Source organism: Bufo bufo, chromosome 9 (assembly GCF_905171765.1).
Source record: "Bufo bufo chromosome 9, aBufBuf1.1, whole genome shotgun sequence".
NCBI classification, from domain to species: domain Eukaryota; kingdom Metazoa; phylum Chordata; class Amphibia; order Anura; family Bufonidae; genus Bufo; species Bufo bufo.
Genome location: NC_053397.1, coordinates 170,020,048 through 170,042,981, shown reverse-complemented (window position 1 = coordinate 170,042,981; position 22,934 = coordinate 170,020,048). Strand labels below are relative to the sequence as shown.

Sequence of the window (22,934 nt, the reverse complement as noted above, 5' to 3'; positions counted from 1 at the left end):
ACAGTAACAGAACCGAGCTGTGTGTATAGATACATGCACTTCTACCGGCACTCTTTTACACACACACTTCTACACATGCCAGCACTCTTTTACATGCATACTTCTACACATGCCAGCACTCTTTTACATGCATACTTCTACAGTTGCCGGCACTCTTTTACACGCATACTTCTACAGTTGCCGGCACTCTTTTACACGCATACTTATACATATGCTGGCACTCTTTTAGGCCTACTGCACGCGACCGTATCTGTTTTGTTGTATGTACAGTCTTTCACATGCTCTGTGGGTTGTAACTAGGCTAGGATCACATGTACAATGTACAGCACATGATCCCAGAAGACCAAGGAGCGCTGGCCCAGTAAGCAATATTTAATAAGTGCCAATTAAAAAGTTGTTACTTTAATCAAGGTTGTAACGCAACATTTAAAATAAATAAATAAATAAATTGGATAACCCCTTTAAGGCTGCATCATGATTTTGGCCCGCAATGTGCCGTTCAACCAAGGATCACAGCGGCACGCTGGTACATTGCAGTGAGTTAAAATGAAAGGTGTAATATAGGTGCGACCTGTACGTTTCTTACAATTACAATCCGAATGTCACAAGAAATCCAGTAGGTTGGATTTTGTGTGACTGTGCATGACCCCATTTCCATTTACTCGTTGCGATGTAGTATAGCGTTGCTGCAGTCTTTTGCTGCACAACATGTGTTGTAGCCACAGCCACCTTGCAGTACCAGCTTAACACATACTGTACTTTATACAGGCACTCTTACATACACACACTGTCATGGATGCATGTACTCTTACATACACACACTGTCATACATGCATGTACTCTTACATACACAGTATACACACTGTCATGGATGCATGTACTCTTACATACACACACTGTCATACATGCATGTACTCTTACATACACACACTGTCATACATGCATGTAGTCTTACATACACACACTGTCATACATGCATGTACTCTTACATACACACACTGTCATACATGCATGTACTCTTACATATACACACTGTCATACATGCAGGTACTCTTACATACACACACTGTCATACATGCAGGTACTCTTACATACACACACTGTCATACATGCATGTACTCTTACATACACACACTGTCATACATACAGGCACTCTTACATATACACATTGTCATACATGCATGTACTCTTACATACACACACTGTCATACATGCATATACTCTTACATATACACACTGTCATACATGCATGTACTTTTACATACACACACTGTCATACATGCATGTACTCTTACATACACACACTGTCATACATGCAGGTACTCTTACATACACACACTGTCATACATGCATGTAGTCTTACATACACACACTGTCATACATGCAGGTATTCTTACATACACACACTGTCATACATGCATATACTCTTACATACACACACTGTCATACATGCAGGCACCCTTTCATACACACACTGTCATACATGCAGGTACTCTTACATATGCACACTGTCATACATGCAGGTACTCTTACATATGCACACTGTCATACATGCATGTAGTCTTACATACACACACTGTCATACATGCAGGTATTCTTACATACACACACTGTCATACATGCATATACTCTTACATACACACACTGTCATACATGCAGGCACCCTTTCATACACACACTGTCATACATGCAGGTACTCTTACATATGCACACTGTCATACATGCAGGTACTCTTACATATGCACACTGTCATACATGCAGGTACTCTTACATACACACACTGTCATACATGCATGTACTCTTACATACACACACTGTCATACATGCAGGCACCCTTTCATACACACACTGTCATACATGTATGTACTCTTACATACACACACTGTCATACATGCAGGTACTCTTACATACACACACTGTCATACATGCATGTACTCTTACATACACACTGTCATACATGCATGTAGTCTTACATACACACACTGTCATACATGCAGGTACTCTTACATACACACACTGTCATTTATGCAGGTACTCTTACATACACACACTGTCATACATGCAGGTACTCTTACATACACACACTGTCATACATGCAGGTACTCTTACATACACACACTATCATACATGCAGGCATTTTTACATACGCACACTGTTATACATGCAGGCACTCTTACATACACACACTGTCATACATGCAGGCATTTTTACATACGCACACTGTTATACATGCAGGCACTCTTACATACACACACTGTCATACATGCAGGCACCCTTTCATACACACACTGTCATATATGCAGGCACTCTTTTAAACCAATTACAATACATGTAGATTCCTCCCTTACCTCATGGCCCTCTGAGTTGCTAGTTGTGTCCCCAGGTCCTGAGCCAGGATCCTCCCCCTCGCAGCAGCAGGGCTGGGCTCCAGACGGATCACACAGGCAGCAGTCCTTCTAGCAGAGCTGCCTCATTTGACAGGTTTTAGACCAATCAGCACTCCTGGTCACAGTAAGGCTGTTTCCACATGATCTCATTTACATAAAAATCGTGGGAAAATGCTGTGTTTTTTGCAGCGATTTTATGAAAATCAGATCATGTGGAAACAGCCTTACTGTGACCAGGAGTGCTGATTACACAAAACTTGTCAGTTTCCATAAATTAGCGCATTTCTATCTCACTTAGAATGAATCGCAGGCAGCATGCATCCTACTGTGCATGAGTGTACAGGGGGCGGGGCTTATCACAGACAGCTTCTAAGCAAGGAAGCTCACTTGCTGGTTCGGGGCCCACCGAGGATTTCCCAGGCTCCCCGCTGGGCCATTTCTAGCCTGCTATGTTGTGCAATTCATTTATTCCTTCTAGAAGTTTATGAATTAAAGGACTTCTGTAAGCAGATTTGTACCTATAAAAATGACTAACCTGTTACATGTGCTCTTGGAAGCTGGAGGCATCTGTGTTGGTCCCATGTTCATATGTGCCCGCATTGCTGAGAAAAATGATGTTTTAATATATGCAAATGAGCCTCTAGGAGCAACGGGGGCGTTCGCATTACACCTAGAGGCTCTGCTCTCTCTGCAACTGCTGTGTCCTCTGCACTTTGATTGACAGTGACAGGCAGTGAAAACATGATCATGCCAGCCTGGCCCTGCCAATCAGAGTGGAGAGGGTGTGACAGTTACAGAAAAAGCTGAGCCTTTAGGTGTAATGGCAACGCCCCCGTTGCTCCTGGAGGCTCATTTGCATATATTAAAACGATATACTCCGCTTTATATATTATATATATGTGTGTGTGTCCGCTAACGGAATCCGCACCGTCGCATTTAAAATCACGAAATTTGGTTCACAGGTACATCAGGTGTCCGGGAAGCTTTTATACCGGGTCTCAGCTCTCTAGGATGTACCATTCCTGAGATATTCCCAAAAAATACATTAGCCAATAGAAGCTTGGTCACATGACAATTATCAGCCAATAGAAGCTCGCAGGTCCTCCAGCCTCCACATACGCAGTTTTACTCCAGAATTCCATAACAACCCAGCCATTTATCTTCACTGCTGTAGGAGGAAATCTGTCACCAGGATAATTGCTATTGAAGTAAATCCATGGCCTAATAGCACTTAGTACCTTATTTCAAGATGTGCCTTTGTTCCAGCAATATGTTTTTATCCTCTGAAAATCCAGTTTATTTGGTATGCAAATAAGCCAGTAAGGTGCCCAGAGGGGTGTCACTCTTGCAGGAAGGAGCCCAGACATGCCCCCTGCCCACCCTCAAAAGACTTAAAACCCCGCCACCAGGTCCCGCTAAGCCACACTCCTTATCTTATTAGACCACGCCCCCTCCCACTCCTGAGCCGAAAGGGATTGAAAAAAATGAAGGTAAAAATCAACTTCTGTCAGCTGCAGGGGTGGGAGGGAGGATGACTTTATCCCTGCAGCTTACACTCAGACAGCACAGTGCTGCTGTCTTAGAGTGAGCTGTTCAAAAGGACATGCCCCCGATCTGGTTAGGCCACGCCCCCTCCCACTCCTAAGCCGACTGAGATTGAAAAAATTTAGTTAAAAATCAACTTCTAGGTCCCGATAAGCCACACCCGGATCTGGTTAGGCCACGCCCTCTACCACTCCTGAGCCGACGGGGATTGAAAAAATGAAGGTAAAAATCAACTTCTGTCAGCTGCAGGGGTGGGAGGGAAGGTGACTTTCTCCCTGCAGCTCACACTCAGACAGAACAGTGCTGCTTTCTTAGAGTGAGCAGTTCAAAATCATGGACGATCATGGAGGTGAACATGCTGGATGCGGAGGTCCTGGGCTGGTGTGGTTACACGTGGTCTGCGGTTGTGAGGCCGGTTGGATGTACTGCCAAATTCTCTGAAACGCCTTTGGAGATGGCTTATGGTAGAGAAATGAACATTCATTGCACGGGCAACAACTCTGGTAGACATTCCTGCAGTCAGCATGCCAATTGCACGCTCCCTCAAACGTTGCGACATCTGTGGTATTGTGCTATGTGATCAAACTGCACATTTCAGAGTGGCCTTTTATTGTGGGCAGTGTAAGGCACACCTGTGCAATATTCATGCTGTCTAATCAGCACCTTGATATGCCACACCTGTGAGGTGGGATGGATTAACTCGGCAAAGGAGAAGTGCTCACTAACACTGATTTACACAGATTTGTGAACAATATTTGAGACTATTGGGTCTTTTGTGTATGTAGAAAATGTTTCAGATCTTTGAGTTCAGCTCATGCAAAGTGGGAGCAAAACCGAAAGTGTTGCGTTTATATTTTTGTTCAGTGTATATACATACATACATCCTTCTTTATATTTATTAACTATAAACATGGGGAAATGAAACAGTGTATGGGGTTTAGTGATTCTGTTTGTTCAAATAAGTAAATAGATCATTTATAAGCATACATATAACACAATTAAACTTACAGGGGCCACTTTTTTAAGAAAAAAAACCTTTTAGGGTACAACCATAGGACATGATCATGATGTGGGGTCACTTTCCCTCAGGGGTAGTCTCTAAGGTATGTTGTTCTCTGGCAGCTGTTCAGCCTCAGGAATGGTATTTCCTGGATGAGGCTTCTCTTTTGGCCTACTTGGCAGGACCTCACAAATGGAGGTCTTTCCTCTGGCTCTGCTGAACTAAGGCTCCTTGCAGACGAACGTGTCCGGATTATGTCCGGATGCGTTGCGGATGCGTTCAGTGAAAATTGCGCGATTTCGCAAACAAAGTTATTCAGTTTTGTCTGCGATCATGTTCAGTTCAGTTTTTATCACGCAGGTGCAATGCGATGTAATGCGTTTTGCACGCGCGTGATCAAAAATCTGAATGTTTACAAACAAAATCTCTTACCAACCATCCGTGAAAATCACATCGCATCCGCACTTGCTTGCATTCACTTCTATGGGGCCAGCGTTGCGTGAAAATCGCAGAATATAGAACATGCTGCGATTTTCACGCAACGCAAAAGTGATGCGTGAAAACCACCGCTCATGTACACAGACCCATTGAAATGAATGGGTCCAGAGTCCATGCGGGCGCAATGCGTTCGCATCACGCATTGCACCCGCGCGGAATTCTCGCTCGTGTGAAAGGGGTCTAAGACACATTACCCTGGAAACTAGGCTAACACTGCCAGTGTTAACAGTTCCTTGCCCACACATTTGAGATACACAGTGTATACAGACATATGGGGTTTTAGTATTACATCACAACATTTAACTCTTGAAAAGCAATTATCTTATAGCATGGACCCAAATGTATATAGTTTTCTTCAAGTTTAACTAGTTTTGCATCATAAAATCACTTTTTTTTTAAATTAAAAATCTGTTGTATTTTGCATTGCCATTTACTAACATCCATAACATTTTTATTTTTCCATTAAAGTAGTTGTGTAGGGGCTTGTTTTTTAACAGGTTGTAGTTTTAATTAGTACCTTTTTGGGGTCCATATGAGTTTTTGATCACTTTTTATTTAATTTTTGTGGGAGGTGAGGTATGACACAATAACATTGTTCTGCCATAATCGGTTGATACGATTATGATGATACCAGATTTTCATAGTTTATTTCATGTTTTACTATTTTTGCATCATAAAATCACTTAAAAAAAAAAAAAATCACTTATATGTTTGTTTTAATCTGACAAATGCATTAATCCTGCCAATACAGAAACTACATGTAAGACACTCTCCTGTTTCATGGACCACTGGGTCCCCCAGGAATTCTCATGGGGCTCGTCCTGCGGGGGACACCATTGGAGTAGCGGCACAGGTCAAGCATGTGCCTGCGGAATCTTCGGTTCCGACTCCTTTGCAGGTCGGACGCGGTTCCGGCGTCCGTGCCAAAGCGATCGCGTATACATGCTGGGCCGCTTGAGCGTGCACGGTTCGCAACGGGTTACGCGGCCAAACGTACGCGCATCTGATTTGCTACGCCGGCCGCTGACGGGGAATATACCTGTACATAAACTCTAGTAGATTAGAGGGCAGGCATGGGTTAAGTGATCAATGACCAGACAAGGCCGCACAAGTGTCAGGGATTAGGATAATCATATGGCCTATGAGGAATAGACACATGGCACTCTGTGGTTGGCTAGCAGGTGTTTAAGAGGTGATCTCCCCAGGCTGGTCAGTGCCCACTGTTGTTTTGACAACCCGGGTGTATGTTGCTGTTCACATTTTTGCAGACTACCTGTGGATGACCTCTGACTTCCTCAATCCATCTCTAGAGACTCGTGTTGGACCTCGGATCGGACCCTGGAAATGTCTCGTCCCTTGGTACTATGTTACACAGACTATTTCTGTGCATATGAACTTTGGCCTGGTCTGGCTGTCCCTTCCTGCACAAGTTATTACTTGGATTGATTACCTGCATATGATTTCTGGTCTAGACTGTACTGCCGTAATTTATTAAATCCACCATTGTTGAAACACTGGTTGTTTGGGGTTCTACACCATTATACTATACATACCTATTGATCTGTTTTTCTGATCCACCAATATGACCAGTGGCATTTATTCTTTTTTAATGTGTATCTTTGTATTTTGCATCGCCATATACTAACATCCATAACTTTGTTATTTTTTAATAAATGTAAGGGCTTGTTTTTTTTTGGGAGATGGCTGTAGGGTTTATTGGTATAATTGTGGGGTACTACAAGGGGTTTGTGTACTGTACTTGGCACAGCGGCCTTTTACAAGGGAGAGTGCTGAATATTTGTCAGAAAAGGTAATGCCTGCATTGTGGGCTATAGACTTTCCTGCATCTTAGTTTGAGCGATATACCTCAGAGCCCTCACCATTAACAAGAGACAGGCCACCTTTTATACTCCCCCTGCTGGGGGTAAAGCAGAAATATTTATTGAACTAGCTTGACATCGTAGTGCCACATTTTGAAAGAGTTAGCAAGCTGAGAAAGAAACCTAACTTAATCTGGGGGAGGGGGGCATGTCATGGCTGCACAAAAAGTCTGATAGTGCAAAGCTGCAAGAGACATTGCACCCCTTTGGCCAGAGAGAAAGGCTGCAGTGTTGATCTGTAGAGAACCTCAGAGGACATTTATATGCGGACCCATTCACTTCAATGGGGCAACAAAAGACGCCATGTGCTGTCCGCATTCACTGCTCCGTTCCATGGGGCTGCAAAAAAATATATAACATGTCCTATTCTTGTCTGTTTTTCCTCAAATTGCAGAACGCACATGCAATTTGCGGACAGCGAAACACAGTGCGGTCGTGTGCATCAGCCCTAACTGAGCAAAATCACGCAGAAAACATTGACTGTGTGAAAGCAGCCTTATGGTATTTATCGGGAACAAGTGTTCGCACAAATGGTTTTCCTGATAATCAGCCAATGTGAAAGGGTCTTAATCCCCTCTACACACACACTTTAATGCAAACACTGCTAAATGTATGAAAAACAAAAACCTGCAATAAAACACTACAAAACAATTGAAATAGGTGGTGTTTTTTGCAAACTTTTTAAAAGCTAATAAAAATTGTGTATATGAAGGTACCCTAAGGCCTCTTTCACACGGGCGAGTATTCCGCGCGGATGCGATGTGTGAGTTGAACGCATTGCACCCGCACTGAATACCGACCGATTCATTTCTATGGGGCTGTGCACATGAGCGGTGATTTTCACGCATCACTTGTGCGTTGCGTGAAAATCGCAGCATGCTCTATTTTGTGCGTTTTTCACGTAACGCAGGCCCCATAGAAATAAATGGGGTTGCGTGAAAATCGCAAGCAAGTGCGGATGCGGTGCGATTTTCACGCACGGTTGCTAGGAGACGATCAGGATGGAGACCCGATCATTATTATTTTCCCTTATAACATGGTTATAAGGAAAAAATAATAGCATTCTGAATACAGAATGCATAGTAAAATAGGGCTGGAGGGGTTAAAAAATTTTTTTAACTCGCCTTAATCCACTTGATAGCGAAGCCGGCATCTCTTCTGACTTCTTTCTTTGCTGTGTGCAGCAACAGGACCTGTGGTGACGTCACTCCGGTCATCACATGATCCATCACATGATCTTTTACCATGGTGATGGACCATGTGATAACCGGAGTGACGTCACCACAGGTCCTGTTGCTGCACACAGCAAAGAAAGAAGTCAGAAGAGAAGCCGGCTTCGCGATCAAGTGGATTAAGGTGAGTTAAATTTTATATATATATATATATATATATATTATTTTTTTTTAACCCCTCCAGCCCTATTTTACTATGCATTCTGTATTTAGAATGCTATTATTTTCCCTTATAACCATGTTATAAGGGAAAATAATACAATCTACAGAACACCGATCCCAAGCCCGAACTTCTGTGAAGAAGTTTGGGTACCAAAAACGTGCAATATTTCTCATGCAAGTGCAAAACGCATTACAATGTTTTGCACTCTTGCAGAAAAATCACGCATGTTCCCGTCAACGCCCGTCTGAAAGAGGCCGACGAGTTTTTCATCACTCTTGGCATGTTTTTTGAATTGGCGCATATAAAAAAAAAAAAGTAAACGCTATTAGTATACATTATTTTATTTTTTTTCAGATGTTTTTACCATAGACTTCTATAGAAAACCATAATGCTTACGAAGAATACTTGCAAAAAGTTTATGGAAGTTACAGCATTTTTACACCCTCCCACCCAAATAAAAGAGCATGAAGAAGGTCGAATACAGATTTATTAACCAAGTGTTATTATTACTATTTGTTTGCATTTCTCCATCAATTCTATTCAGATATATAAAGCACATCCCTACAGACAATCTGTTAGAACATATTTGGGTTCTGCATTTAGAGTCACTATATTTGGATGTATTGGGACAATCAGTTGATAAATTATGCCCACTTAGACACAACACGGTGTGTGTAAAATGGCATAAGCATCAAAACTGATGCAAATACCATTCATATGCAATAGATCAATCCACCTACATGTGATTTGCATTAGAAGATGAAGCTATTGCATTATTCACATTTGGCTCATGTCTGGGAGCCGAGGTGCATGAAACCTGTGTGATTAGCAAGGAATACACAAAGCAGCTGGTTTATTTAACAGATTATCTTTATGTGCTACGACTGTGTTTTACAAATTGGCTCTTTGCTACTTAAAGACATTTTCTCGTTTTGTGTAAATAAAGCTTAATCACTGTATAATGCAAATGTATGCAACTTTCTGCATTGTGTTTCCATTTCTTATGATTTTTAAAGGGGCATACCTCCCGAATCCCTGATCCAGTGGGACAGTCTCAGATTTCAGTGTCTGTCCCATGCTCTCTGGAGGGCTGTTACATGTCTTGATTGCAACAGCATCTGCATTCTGAGGACGTTGAAACAGTTGTATGCAGTGATGAAGCAGGGAGCAGTCAGTACCTGCTCCACCATTCACTGGCCGGTGCACTTTACAGCAAGCAGGCATGATGCTGAGCAGGGTGCGCAAAAGCCAGGGGAAAATGTGCTCCATTCATCTGGGGAACAGGACTAGGTATTACTTATTTTAATTAAAACTACAGAGGCTTCCCTAATGTAAGGGGGCACTAATTGGGCAACACTAATGTAAGGGGGCATAATTACTGTGAAGTGGACACTAAGAGGGAGTAAGTACTGTTAGGTGACACTAAGGGGGCATTATTACTGTGTAGGGGCACTTACAGGACATGCATACTGTGAGGGGGGACTAAGGGGATATACCTACTGTGTGTGGCATAGCTACTGTGTAGGGTACTAAGGGGGCATTCTAGTGTAAAGGGGCACTAAGAGAGCATTACTACGGTGTGGGTGCAGTAAAGAAGTATTCTATTGTGAAGGGGGCATTAAGAGGAATAATTACTGTGTGAGGACACAAAGGGGACTGGGCAGGATTGGATGTGTATACTGAGGCATTAGGCAGGGTTGTGAAAAAAAAATTGCCAGAGTGCACCAAGTGCACTGATGATGTTGTCCATCCTTTTGGCTTTTCAAAAGTTGGGGGATATGTTTATGGTATACGCTAAGATATGCCACAAATGTCAGATAGCTGAGGTTCCTACTCCTATCTTGAGAACAGGGCCCACTGAAATGAACAGAGAGCCCACTGTGCATCTGCAGCGTCCCCTCCATTCACTGCTATGGGACTTCCGAAAATAGATGAGCCAGCACATTTGGTTATTTTCGGAAGTCCCATAGCAGTGAATGGAACGTAAGCTATTCAATATGGCCACCCCTCTACTCACCATTATGGGTATTCGGAAAATAACAGAGCCAGAGCTTGGCTATTTTCGAAACCCCCATAATAGTGAAAGGAGGGAGGCTGCTCTCCCTTCACTTTAGGTCCCCGTTCTGGAGAAAGGTCGGACCCACGCCCATCGAACATTTATGGAATATCCAGAAGCTAAAAACGAATAGTTCTCATAGAAGAGACGTACAGTCATATCCAGAATTAATCCTATGTGATGGCATGGAGCGCAAACTATCCACTGAAAACAGGGATTGTGAAAATGGTAAAGGACTGAAACACAAAGATCCCGATGAATCAAATAGTTTTTTATTTATTTAGTAGTAGTTTGTGATCTTTCTGTTGTTTTCCTTGTAAAACCTATTTATTAAAGGGGTTGTCTCACTTCAGCATGTAGCATTTATCATGTAGAAGTAGTTAATAAAAGGCACTTGCTAATGTAATTTTATTATGCATATTGCTTCCTTGGATTCATTTTTCCATCACATTATACACTGCTTATTTCCATGGTTACGACCACCCTGCAATCCAGCAGTGATGGCCGTGCGAGCGTCTCTGGTGGCCGGGACTACGGGACCGCACATAGGCTAGTGCTTTTTTCTATAGTGTGCAAGCATGACCACCACTGCTGATGAAACGAGCAGTGTATTATGTGAGGAAGAAATATGGACAATCACAATACATTAGTAAGTGCCTTGTATTAACGTTCTCTACATGATAAATGCCACTTGCTGAAGTGAGACAACCTTTAACAGTATGTGACAGGCCAAAGTGCTTTTTGTGCCTGCTAAGTCAACTTGACGAGGGTATTGGTTATCCATGTTCGCCTCGACCATTACTTTCATACCCACCTTACTCACCTCTAAACCACCATTACACTTTTCCACCCCAGAACTCTAATCCCAATAAAACTCGGACCACCAATTGGAAATGTAATGGCCACAGCAGCCGTTTATTAAATAACATTTACAACCATAACATAACATAATACAGTATAAAACCCCAATGGGGGGAGGTCCTTGAAGCCCCAAAACATCGAGCTGTCAAACCAGGGTGAGCCATTCTTGCCTCCAGCCGTACCGCCCAGCTCAAAGGCACCATCGAATGACCCCTCCTCGATTCACCACAACCGCTCGGTCCACCTGGGAGTCCAGCCCCCACCGTGGGGCCCCCCCAATTGTCCTCAGATTCCACCGTGCCCAACTCCAAGGACCCCCCCCCCCACCGCCACAAGCCGCCGTGACAAAAAACCCACTCCCCACAATAAATCCCAGCACCACAACCCCGCTCCCCTCCATTCCAAAACTGCCCAACAAAAAGGGGGAGGGTGGGTGGGAGCTTTTCTCTCTACCTAAAATGGCCCCTAGCCTTCTTCTTCCCTGCCTATTTAAACCCCTCGACTCCACCCCCTCACACCCCTAACCTATCCTAACCTATTCTCCCTGCCAAAGCCCCCTCCCTCTCCCCTAGCCCGACCACTCCCCCCCCCCAGCTCACTGAAACCAAACCCCCGTCATGGGGGCCTCCCCTAAAGGGGGCTCCGCCCCCCCTCAGTCCGGCCACTGCTTCATTGGTACATTTGGTTTTTGGTCTTATTTATCAATGGGACATTTTGGAAAGTACATAAAAAGTGTCTCAACCTACAGTACCTCTGTGCTATCGCTGTGGTAGGTGACAAGGAGTCAGAATGTGATAGATTGGCCTGTGCTAAATTCAACTAGAGCTGCGTGTCACATTCATAAATAATAGGTAAAAATGTTATTGAAACAATAGGTCATTTTCTGATGACACATTCCGTTTAAACAAGCCATTATGTATACCAGCTTACTTACAAAGTGGAAGAGAGCACAACATCTCTGGGCGTGCCTCTTTAACCTCTTAAGGACACAGGGCGTACCTGTACACCCTGTGTATTTCCGATCACCGGCGGGCGGCGATCGGAAACCGTTTCCTGCTCAAATCATTGCAGGCACCTCGGCTAAATGTGCGCGGGGGGGTGTTCCGTGACCCCCCCCCCCCCCCCTGTTGGCGATCGCTGAAAACCGCAGGTCAATTCAGACCTGCGGTTTGCGGCTTTTTATGGTGTGGGCGGCGGTGGTGCCATCGGGTCCCCATGGGGCTTTAGAGGGGACCCGATGGCATGGAAGGCAGCGCGATGCCTTCCGGTGACGAGCCTGTGACATCCAGCCCCCTGGATCTCACAGGCCCCGGAGGTTGTATGAGTAATACACACAGTATTACTCATACAGCCAATGCATTCCAATACAGAAGTATTGGAATGCATTGTAAAGGATTAGACCCCCAAAAGTTGAAGTCCCAAAGTGGGACAAAAAATAAAGTTTTCCCCCCCAAAAAATTGAAAGTTTCAAGTAAAAATAAACAAAAATGTAATTTTCCCCAAATAAAGTTAAAAGAAATTGGTAAAAAAATAGGGGAAAAAATTAAATAGACATATTAGGTATCGCCGCGTGCGTATCGACCGGCTCTATAAATATATCCCATGACCTAACCCCTCAGATGAACACTGTAAAAAAAAAAAAATGTGATAAATATACAATTTTTTTGTCACTTTACATCACAAAAAGTACAACAGCAAGCGATCAAAAAGGCGTACGCCCACCAAAATAGTACTAATCTAACCGTCACCTCATCCCTGCTGGGACCAAGACAAAGCCTGAAACTGTTTGGAGAAACGTTTACCAAAGTAAAGCTGCTGTTCAACTTCATCACAAGGTGTGGACTCAATTATTTCTTCAAATTCCTTAAGGCTGGGTTCACACGAGCGTGTCCGGATTAGTTCCGGATGCGTCCCGGTGTGTTGCGGCAAACCCGCGCGAGTAGGAATGCAATTGCAGTCAGTTTTGACTGCGATTGCGTTCCGATGTTCAGTTTTTATCGTGCGTGTGCAATGTGTTTTGCAAGCGCGTGATAAAAAACCGACTGTGGTACCCAGACCCGAACTTCTTCACAGAAGTTCAGGTTTGGGTTCGGTGTTGTGTAGATGTTATTATTTTCCCTTATAACATGGTTATAAGGGAAAATAATAGCATTCTGAAAACAGAATGCTTAGTAGGTGATCAGTTGAGGGTTAAAAAAAAATAAAAAAATTAACTCACCTTCTCCTGTTGTTCGCGTAGTTCTCCCGGTCTTTAGTTCTTTAAAAGATAAACTATGGGCTAAAGGACCTTTGGTGACGTCAGATCACATGCTCCAATCACATGGTCCATCACCGCGGTGATGGAACATGTGATTGGAGCATGTGATCTTACGTCACCAAAGGTCCTTTAGCCCATAGTTCAGACCGGGACTTACGCGAACAAACGGAGAAGGTGATTTAATTTTTTTTATTTTTTTTAACCCTCAACTGATCACTTACTATGCATTCTGTTTTCAGAATGCTATTATTTTCCCTTATAACCATGTTATAAGGGAAAATAATACAGTGAATAGACTGTCACCTAGCAACCATGCGTGAAAATCGCACAGCATCCGCACTTGCTTGCGGATGCTTGCGATTTTCACGCAACCCCATTCACTTCTATGGGGCCTGCGTTGCGTGAAAAATGCAGAATATAGAGCATGCTGCGATTTTCACGCAACGCACAAGTGACGCGTGAAAATCACCGCTCATCTGAACAGCCCCATAGAAATGAATGGGTCAGGATTCAGTGCGGGTGCAATGCGTTCACCTACCGCATTGCACCCGCGCGGAATACTCGCCCGTGTGAACGCAGCCTAACTATTCCCGACTATTTGTCTGCTCCGGAGCCAACGCCTGAGGTCCAGCCGTATCCAGGTAGGAGCACCATGACACTCTCATACAACATAAAGGAACATTTTAGGCCACCCTATACCATTCCTACACCTGGGTACCACCACCAATTACAAAAGAGGCCCTGGCCATTGCCGCTGCGTTGCACTGTCACCTCTCCATTCTGTTTTAGTATTCCCTATAAATTCACAGCTCTTGAGCAACTTTTCTCATCAATCCATGTTGTATTGTTCCTCTGCTATTCCTCCTGAATATTTCTAAATAAATAGACATTTGAGCAACACCCAGTTTTCCCTTTATTAAAAAATTTCTTCGAGGAACACTAGAGGAACCATACAACACAGAATGATCCATAATTGTAATTTCATTAAGGCAGTCCTACTTGGTGTACTTTTACACTAGAGTTTTTGTTTTCCGGTATTGAGTTCCATCACAGGAGCTCAATACTGGAAAAAAAACTGATCAGTTTTATCCTTATGCATTCTAAATGGAGAGAAATCCGTTCAGGATGCATCAGGATATCATCAGTTCAGTCACTGAACGGCGTTTTGGTCCAAAATTACGGATCAGTTGCCGGAATGCTGGATCCGGCATTAATATACATTGAAATGTATTAGTGTCGGATCCATTAAAAATACCGCAATGCCGGATCCATTTGTCCGTATGACAAACGGAGAGACGGATCCGTTCTTGCAATGCATTTGTGATACAAATGTTTGACAAATGCCATTCCTTTGCATGCAGATTGCCTGATCCGGCAGGCAGTTCCCGTGACGGAACTGCTTGCCGGATCACTCTGCCGCAAGTGTGAAAGTAGCCTTAGGCCCCTTGCAGATGAGCGTGTACGGAAAAGGTCCGGGTGCGTTGCGGCAAACCCGCGCGAGTAGGTACCCAATTGCAGTCAGTTTTGACTGCGATTGCGTTCCGTTTTTATCGCGCGGGTGCAATGTGTTTTGCACGCACATGATAAAAAACTAAATGTGGTAGCCAGACCCGAACTTCTTCACAGAAGTTCGGGTTTGTGATCGGTGTTGTGTAGATTGTGGTTAACATGGTTATAAGGGAAAATAATAGCATTCTTAATACAGAATGCATAGTACAATAGGGCTGGAGGGGTTAAAAAATAAAAATAAATTTTTAACTCACCTTAATCCACTTGTTCGCGCAGCCGGCATCTTTTCTGTCTTCTTCTTCTTGGAATAGGACCTTTGATTACGTCACTGTGCTCATCACATGGTCCATCACATAATCTTTTACCATGGTGATGGATCATGTGACGGACCATGTGATGAGCATAGGGACGTCACCACAGGTCCTTTTCCTGCACACAGCAAAGATGAAGACAGAAGAGATGCCGGCTGCGCGAACAAGTGGATTAAGGTGAGTTAAATTTTTTATTATTTTTTTTTAACTCCTCCAGCCCTATTGTACTATGCATTCTGTATTCAGAATGCTATTATTTTCCCTTATAACCATGTTATAAGGGAAAATAATAATGATCGGGTCTCCATCCCGATCGTCTCTTAGCAACCGTGCGTGAAAATTGCTTGCGGATGCTTGCGATTTTCATGCAGCCCCATTCACTTCTATGGGGCCTGCGTTGCGTGGAAAACGCACAAAGAGGAGCATGCTGCGATTTTCACGCAACGTACAAGTGATGCGTGAAAAATCACCGCTCATCTGCTCAGCCCCATAGAAATGAATGGGTCCGGATTCAGTGCGGGTACAATGCGTTCACCTCACGCAATGCACCCGTGCGGATATCTCGCCCATGTGAAAGGGGCCTTAGTGATTCCCTCTGTGAGTCTGCATACAGAGATAGCGTTCAGGCACTGACAGGATGACCCAATCGACCACTAAACTCAGAAAGAGCAGAGATATAAATGAGTAAAACACAATTTATACTGAATCTTTTCTTAACCACTTCACATCCGGGCAATTTGCCCCCTTCCTGACCAGGCCTAATTTTGCAAATCTGACATATGTCATTTTATGTGGTAATAGCTTTGGAACTCATTTACTTATCTAAGCCATTCAGAGATTGTTTTCTCATGACACATTGTACTTCATTAGAGTCATAAATCTGAGTCAATATAGTTCACCTTAACTTGTGAAAAAATCCCGAATTTACCCAAAATTTGCAATTTTCAAAATTTCTATTTCTCTGCTTTCAAAACAGAAAGTAATTCCTCATAAAATATTTATTACTTAACATTCCACATATGTCTCCTTTATGTTGGCATAATTTAGTAAATGTCATTTTATTTTTTTAGGACGTTAGAAGGCTTAGAATTTTAGAAGCAATTCTAAAAAAATTTAAGAAAATTGCCAAAACCCACTTTTTAAGGACCAGTTCAGATCTGAAGTCACTTTGTGGGGCTTACATAGTGTATACCCCCTATAAATGACCCCATTGTAGAAACTACACCCCTCAAGTTACTTAAAAATGATTTTACAAACTTTGTTAACCTTTTAGGTGTTCAACAAATTTTAGAATTTCACTTTTTTGGCAGATTTTCCATTTTAATTAATTTTTTTCTTTAACACATCGAGGGTTAACAGCCAAACAAAAGTCAATATTTATTACCCTGGTTATGTGGTTTAAAGAAACACCCCACATGTGGTCATAAAACTGATGTAAGGGCACACGGCAGGGCGCAGAAGAAAAGTAGCGCCACATGGTTTTTGGAAGGCAGATTTTGCTGGACTGTTTTTTAGATGCCATGTCCCATTTGAAGCCCCCCTGACGCACCGTTACAGTAGAAACTCCCAAAAATGCCTTCTCTCTGGGTTGCCCTGCTGTCACTGTCAGCGGTCAACCCGCTCTGAAGCTGCACAATTAGCATGCAGCTGCCTTCTCTGAATGGACGTTCAGAAACGTCCATTCAGAGATAGAGATCCACCTTCTGGGCGTTTATAGTCAACGGGCAGACGGGAGGTGGATAAAAAAATAATAATACATTAATCTGCTCAGCTCTTCCTGCTCTAGGACACACTGTCTGCAGATTGCACTGCATTTTCATGGTTTGCTTTAAAGGGAGTCTGTCACCTCCATATGGCCATATACAGTGCTTACATTGCCCTATAGCATACCTATACATGAATGTTATGGTACCTTTGTCTTTAGACTTGCAGAAGCTGGAAAAATGAACTTTGATTGATATGCAAATGAGCACTCGCAAGTGCCCAGGGGTGGCGTTCACTGTGTTGGTGCCCAGACTGCCCTGCCTTTTTTCATTGTTCCCCCGCCCCAGCCTCTGCATATGCCCTCCCTCCTATTCCCTTGCGTCATCCTATGGTCTGGCCGAGATCCCGCGACTGTGCACTGCCTCACCGGAGCATGCGCAAAACCAGCCATTCGCCGGAGCATGCGCAGTAGTTAAAGCGATGCAGTGCCAACAATGGGCATCTCAGTGCGCATGCTCTGGCCCGGCAAGGCAGTGCACAGTCGCGGGATTTCGGCCGGACCTTAGGATGACGCAAGGGAATAGGAGGGCGGTCATATGCAGAGGCTGGGGCGGGGGAACAATAAAAAAAGGCAGGGCAGCCTGGGCACCAACACAGTGAACGCCACCCCTGGGCACTTGCAAGTGCTCATTTGCATATCAATCAAAGTTCGTTTTTCCAGCTTCTGCAAGTCTAAAGACAAAGGTACCATTACATTCATGTATAGGTATGCTATAGGGCAATGTAAGCACTGTATATGGCCATATGGAGGTGACAGACACCCTTTAAGTATTTATTTCCAAAATGTTTTTATCCTAGCAGTCTAGCCATTGTGAAACTACAAATCCCAACATGCATTCAGAACTCCCATAGGAATGATTGGAGCATACTGGAAATTGTAGTTTCACAACAGCTGGGGAGCCGAAGGTTGCTGACTCCTGTCCTATATCATTGATTATTGCTGTATTTAGTCCAGATTCATACATTGAGGATGCTCAGAAGTCTCTTACTCACTTTGCACTTCAGGGATGGTGAAATGTCATACTTCCCATGCGTTTATGTTCAGGTTAATGGGTTAACCATAAAGCTCAATATGAAATTGGTGGTGCTTCTTAAAAAGCTGACAGGCAGGCTCATCCAGCCAGGTAGGAGAAAAATGCGATCTAGACCTAAAGTAGATCAGATCCAGGTTTTACCCACATCGATACAGCCTTCACCTAATGGCAACCTTATTTAAAACCCATAACTGTATATATATACACTGAAGGAAAATATAAACGCAACACTTTCGGTTTTGCTCCTATTTTGCATGAGCTGAACTCAAAGATCTGAAACATTTTCTACATACACAAAAGACCCATTAGACTCAAATATTGTTCACAAATCTGTCTAAATCGGTGTTAGTGAGCACTTCTCCTTTGCCGAGATAATCCATCCCACCTCACAGGTGTGGCATATCAAGGTGCTGATTAGACAGCATGAATGTTGCACAGGTGTGCCTTAGACTGCCCACGATAAAAGGACACTCTGAAATGTGCACAGTTTTGCCTTATTGGGGAGGGGTCTGTAATAATCCACTTGATTATTATCTACTACATTATATTAACCTCTTTGTCATTTCTGGACAATTTTCTAAATAAATATATTTTTCTATCTTACAATAATTTACCTAGTTTTCTATCAATGTTTACTTGTCTGCTCCTATATCTTTATTATATAAAATCCCTATAGTTCATACCTTATATTGAGATTTTTTCAATGAAAGGAAAAAAACATGGAACCATTTTAAAATAATCCTCTACGTTTCAGGTAACCCTTCAGTCATGACAATGATTCTCACAAAGCTGAAGCACGTCACCACCACTTCCTCTACCAGCCTGGGTGTGGTGGTTTGGTGGCATTCGCTTTTGTACACCAATCTTCCTTAATTGGCTGTAGGAAGAAGTCCTGATGGGACCGCAGAACCCTCTAAACAAGGAAGAGGAGGAATGGTGGCATGAACCCAAAGAAGAAAAGCGCTATTACGTAAATGCTTTTGCCGTATATATTTCAACTTTATAATATTTTTGGCTTTATTATATTAGTCACTTTTGAAGCAAACCTTCCTAGCTCAGATCTTACTTCTGGTCAGTCAAGTGACCTAGGTCTAGTACCCTAATTCTTTTTGATCTCTCCCTCTGCTTAGATGGGCTCTGAGTTTCAAAAAACTTGGAATCTGCAACTCTATTCTTTTTATTCAAAATACTGGGACCCTAATAGAATGCCGACAGGCCCCATTCCAGACAGAACTCACCGTTATCTAATCTAAAACTGATCTGGTGTGACTGTCATGGCTCCATGATAAAGGGAAGTCACGAGGCTAGTGTGAACAGAGCAACGTAATGTCTGCAGTTGAGCAAACACATCTCCATGCTATGAAGAAGTAAAAAGGCTAATGACTGTGATGAACAAATAACAGGTTTCAGTAATCATATACAGTACCATGCAGAAGAAAGAAAATAGGTGATTTTCGTAAGTTATCTAGACTCTAGGTATTAATGGCAAGCCAGAGGACAATTTGCTTTGGCAGCAAATGAAACAATGGCCCGCAGCCCAGCATGTAATAATTGGGTGATGAATGCTTGCCTACAACCCTACATGTAGTCATCATTTTGCATGCAGTGTGAATTGCTAAAGGTTTATTTCAAAACGTGTCGAGGCAAACAATGACATTAGAAGAACATATGCTGAATGGTGGTTCCAGTTACACTGATGCTGTTACGGATGTTCATCTCTGCCCTAACATTCAACCTGGTGACCAGATCTGTCTTCCAATCCATCATTATTTGCCAAACCTGCAAACGGATCCCAGGAACCGCTATTGTTATTAACAAATTGAGTCCTGGAGTGACCCCAATAAAGTAGATGAATTTCATATTCCCTATGATAAGCTCCAGTCAGCAGGATGATGGTACAGCGGTCTATACTCTACCGATGGGGCACATATTATAGGCTATCCTAACACAGACGTTCTGCAGGGAAGCTCCAATACTCAGTGCCCAACTCTATTTTCACCAATCCATTACTAATATATTAAGAAACTGTTGTTTATACTGTTGCCTACTATTTCCCATAGAAGACTTCAGAATTGGAGGGACCTTTAGATATAGAGTTGCATAATTATCAGAGTGCTCTCCTAAAATGGCAGACATACAGAATATGAAGGTCAACAGCACAAACCACAAATACAGGAAGTAGGTGGCTTAGAATAAAAAGCTAATATCTAGTAATCCAATATACGCAAAGGGCACAGCTTTATCGGTATATATTGTACCTACCGCACCTTATGTCCCTGTACAGATATAAAATATATTCCTGTACTTACCCGTCTCCCACCACGACACACTTTATGGCCTGCATGGCTGCTTAGAGAAGTGATCTTGTGTTAGTATGCACTTGTCACTGAAAAAAAAGGAACTTAAAAGATAGAGAGAGAAGGAGGAGGAGGAGGGTGATGTCTACACAGAGAACAGACCACAAGTGCTCAACGCTGTAAAACAGGAAAAGATATTTCTCCAACTACACAGGAACTAAACGTTTTAACCCTTTAACTGACAAATAACTTGTCATGTAGAATTCATTCTAGTTGAGTCTTCAAAAGTAGCAAGCTTGAAGGCCACGTCTCAATTACTGTTGTCTTATTGGCTCTACCAATGGGCAATAATTGGGGACGTCTGGAAGGGGGCAAATACTTTTTTACCCTCTTTATTTCCACTCCCGGAGATGTCCAGCAAAAAACTTCGAAGAACAACTGCCATGGCCTCTGCAATCTCTCAGGGGGTCCTTTGCGCCACAATATGCGACTTCTTATGCTCACACTAGGTCTAAAAAAGTGGGCGTGGCGTTCTCAAGGAAGCGGACGAACTGTGCCGAACAAATATTGAGAATTCATATTGCATATCTGGGCTCAAAAAGTCTCTAATTGTACATAGACGTAATTCCTTCAGAGATGTGTATGATGCATAACCAAGGTGGCTGCAGTCCACACTGATGTACTGTGTGGTTGTACTAGATACATGACAGGATGACTGCTAATCTAAAAACTGTAGATTACAACAGACCCGGATTACATCTACAGCTTCTAGATTAGCAGGTATTTTATGGCATATCTACCAACCACTGTGCAGGGGCAGATTGGCCATAGACCTTACAGGGAAATTTCCCGGTGGGCCAATGCTTAGGGGGCCGTCTGGGCTCTCCTCATGGCCGGCGAGTGGAGGTTTTTAGGGATGTATTTTGTGCTGCTGGGGAAGTATTTTGTGATGGACTGTGGTATTTGGCTCTGTTGAGCTGGTGTGATGTGCCATAATATGGTATTGCTGGCCCTGCCTTCCATCAATTTGGACCTGACTACAAAACGGGGCCACTTTTTGTATTTTTTCCAGGGCCACTTTAAGTCCCCAGTCCTCCCCTGCCACCGTATGCATCTGTGGACTGCAGCCTGGTTAAACATCACACGTATCTCAGAAACATTTACATATATTTACTGTTAGGGACTTTTGGAACCTAGATATTGAATTTGATATGAGGAAATGGTCCTGTCATCTTAAATCACTAATTTCCTTGAGTTTCCCTTTTTTTTTTTTTGCACAGATACTCAAAATGTAAAGGGGTTGTCTGGACTACAGATATTGATGACCTATCCTTAGGCTTTGTTTCTTTATGCTAAGCACTTTAAGGGTCAAGACTAAAATTGCTGTAATGATCGGGAAAATCCTTTAAAGGGAACCTGTCACCAGTTTTATGGTGTCCTAACTAAGGGCAACATAAATAAGTGACTGATTCTCTTAGCAAAATGCTGGGTCACTTTCTTTAATTGACCCAGTCAATCTGCCAACATCTTGTATTGAAAAGCTCCAGCTCATAATGATGAGTCCTGAATATTCATGAGCTCCTGACTCTTCCCGCCTACCTGCTGCTGATTGACAGTTATTTTCCATATGAATCAGCAGCAGGTGGGCAGGGGAGTGGCTATAGCTGTTAATTAAATAAACGCTGGACTCAATGACATCACGCTGGACTCAAATCAGCTCATTAGCATGAGGCATGTGGCATCTTTGTGTGTATATTATGAGGTAACCATCTGTCACACCAGTAAGTGAATACATCTAAGGCACTTTTTAGTAGTTAATGATTGTATATAATTAGTTATATTATAATCAAATATCCACATGACAGGTTCCCTTTAAAGGGGCATTCCTTTTTTATTTATTTATTTAACTTATTTATTCATATAATTGGAAAGCATACAATTAAGTAAAATAGATATATTTAAAATTCTGCATAGATACCCTTGTTATATCCGGAAGTTGACCCCTAAATGCAGTAAAATGGTACAGCCCATGTATCAGTCCTGTGTAATGTATCTATGGTCTAACTGAAACATGGCATGTGACACCCCACACATCATGTAATTTCTAAAATTCAGTAAGCAACAGTGTTACATGAGCTGG

The 22,934-nt window shown here is 42.8% G+C and overlaps 1 protein-coding gene across 1 annotated transcript in view; it reads right to left on the bottom strand.

Moving 5' to 3' along the window:
* Positions 1 to 20,956, bottom strand: part of RAC2 (Rac family small GTPase 2) — a 99,080-nt gene extending 78,124 nt beyond the window's left edge. Inside the window, exon 1 of the mRNA XM_040406829.1 lies at positions 20,807 to 20,956. Coding sequence (XP_040262763.1) covers positions 20,807 to 20,841 — 35 coding nt within the window. The 5' untranslated portion in view covers positions 20,842 to 20,956. The remainder of the gene's footprint in view (positions 1 to 20,806) is intronic.
* Positions 20,957 to 22,934: the final 1,978 nt, after the last annotated feature.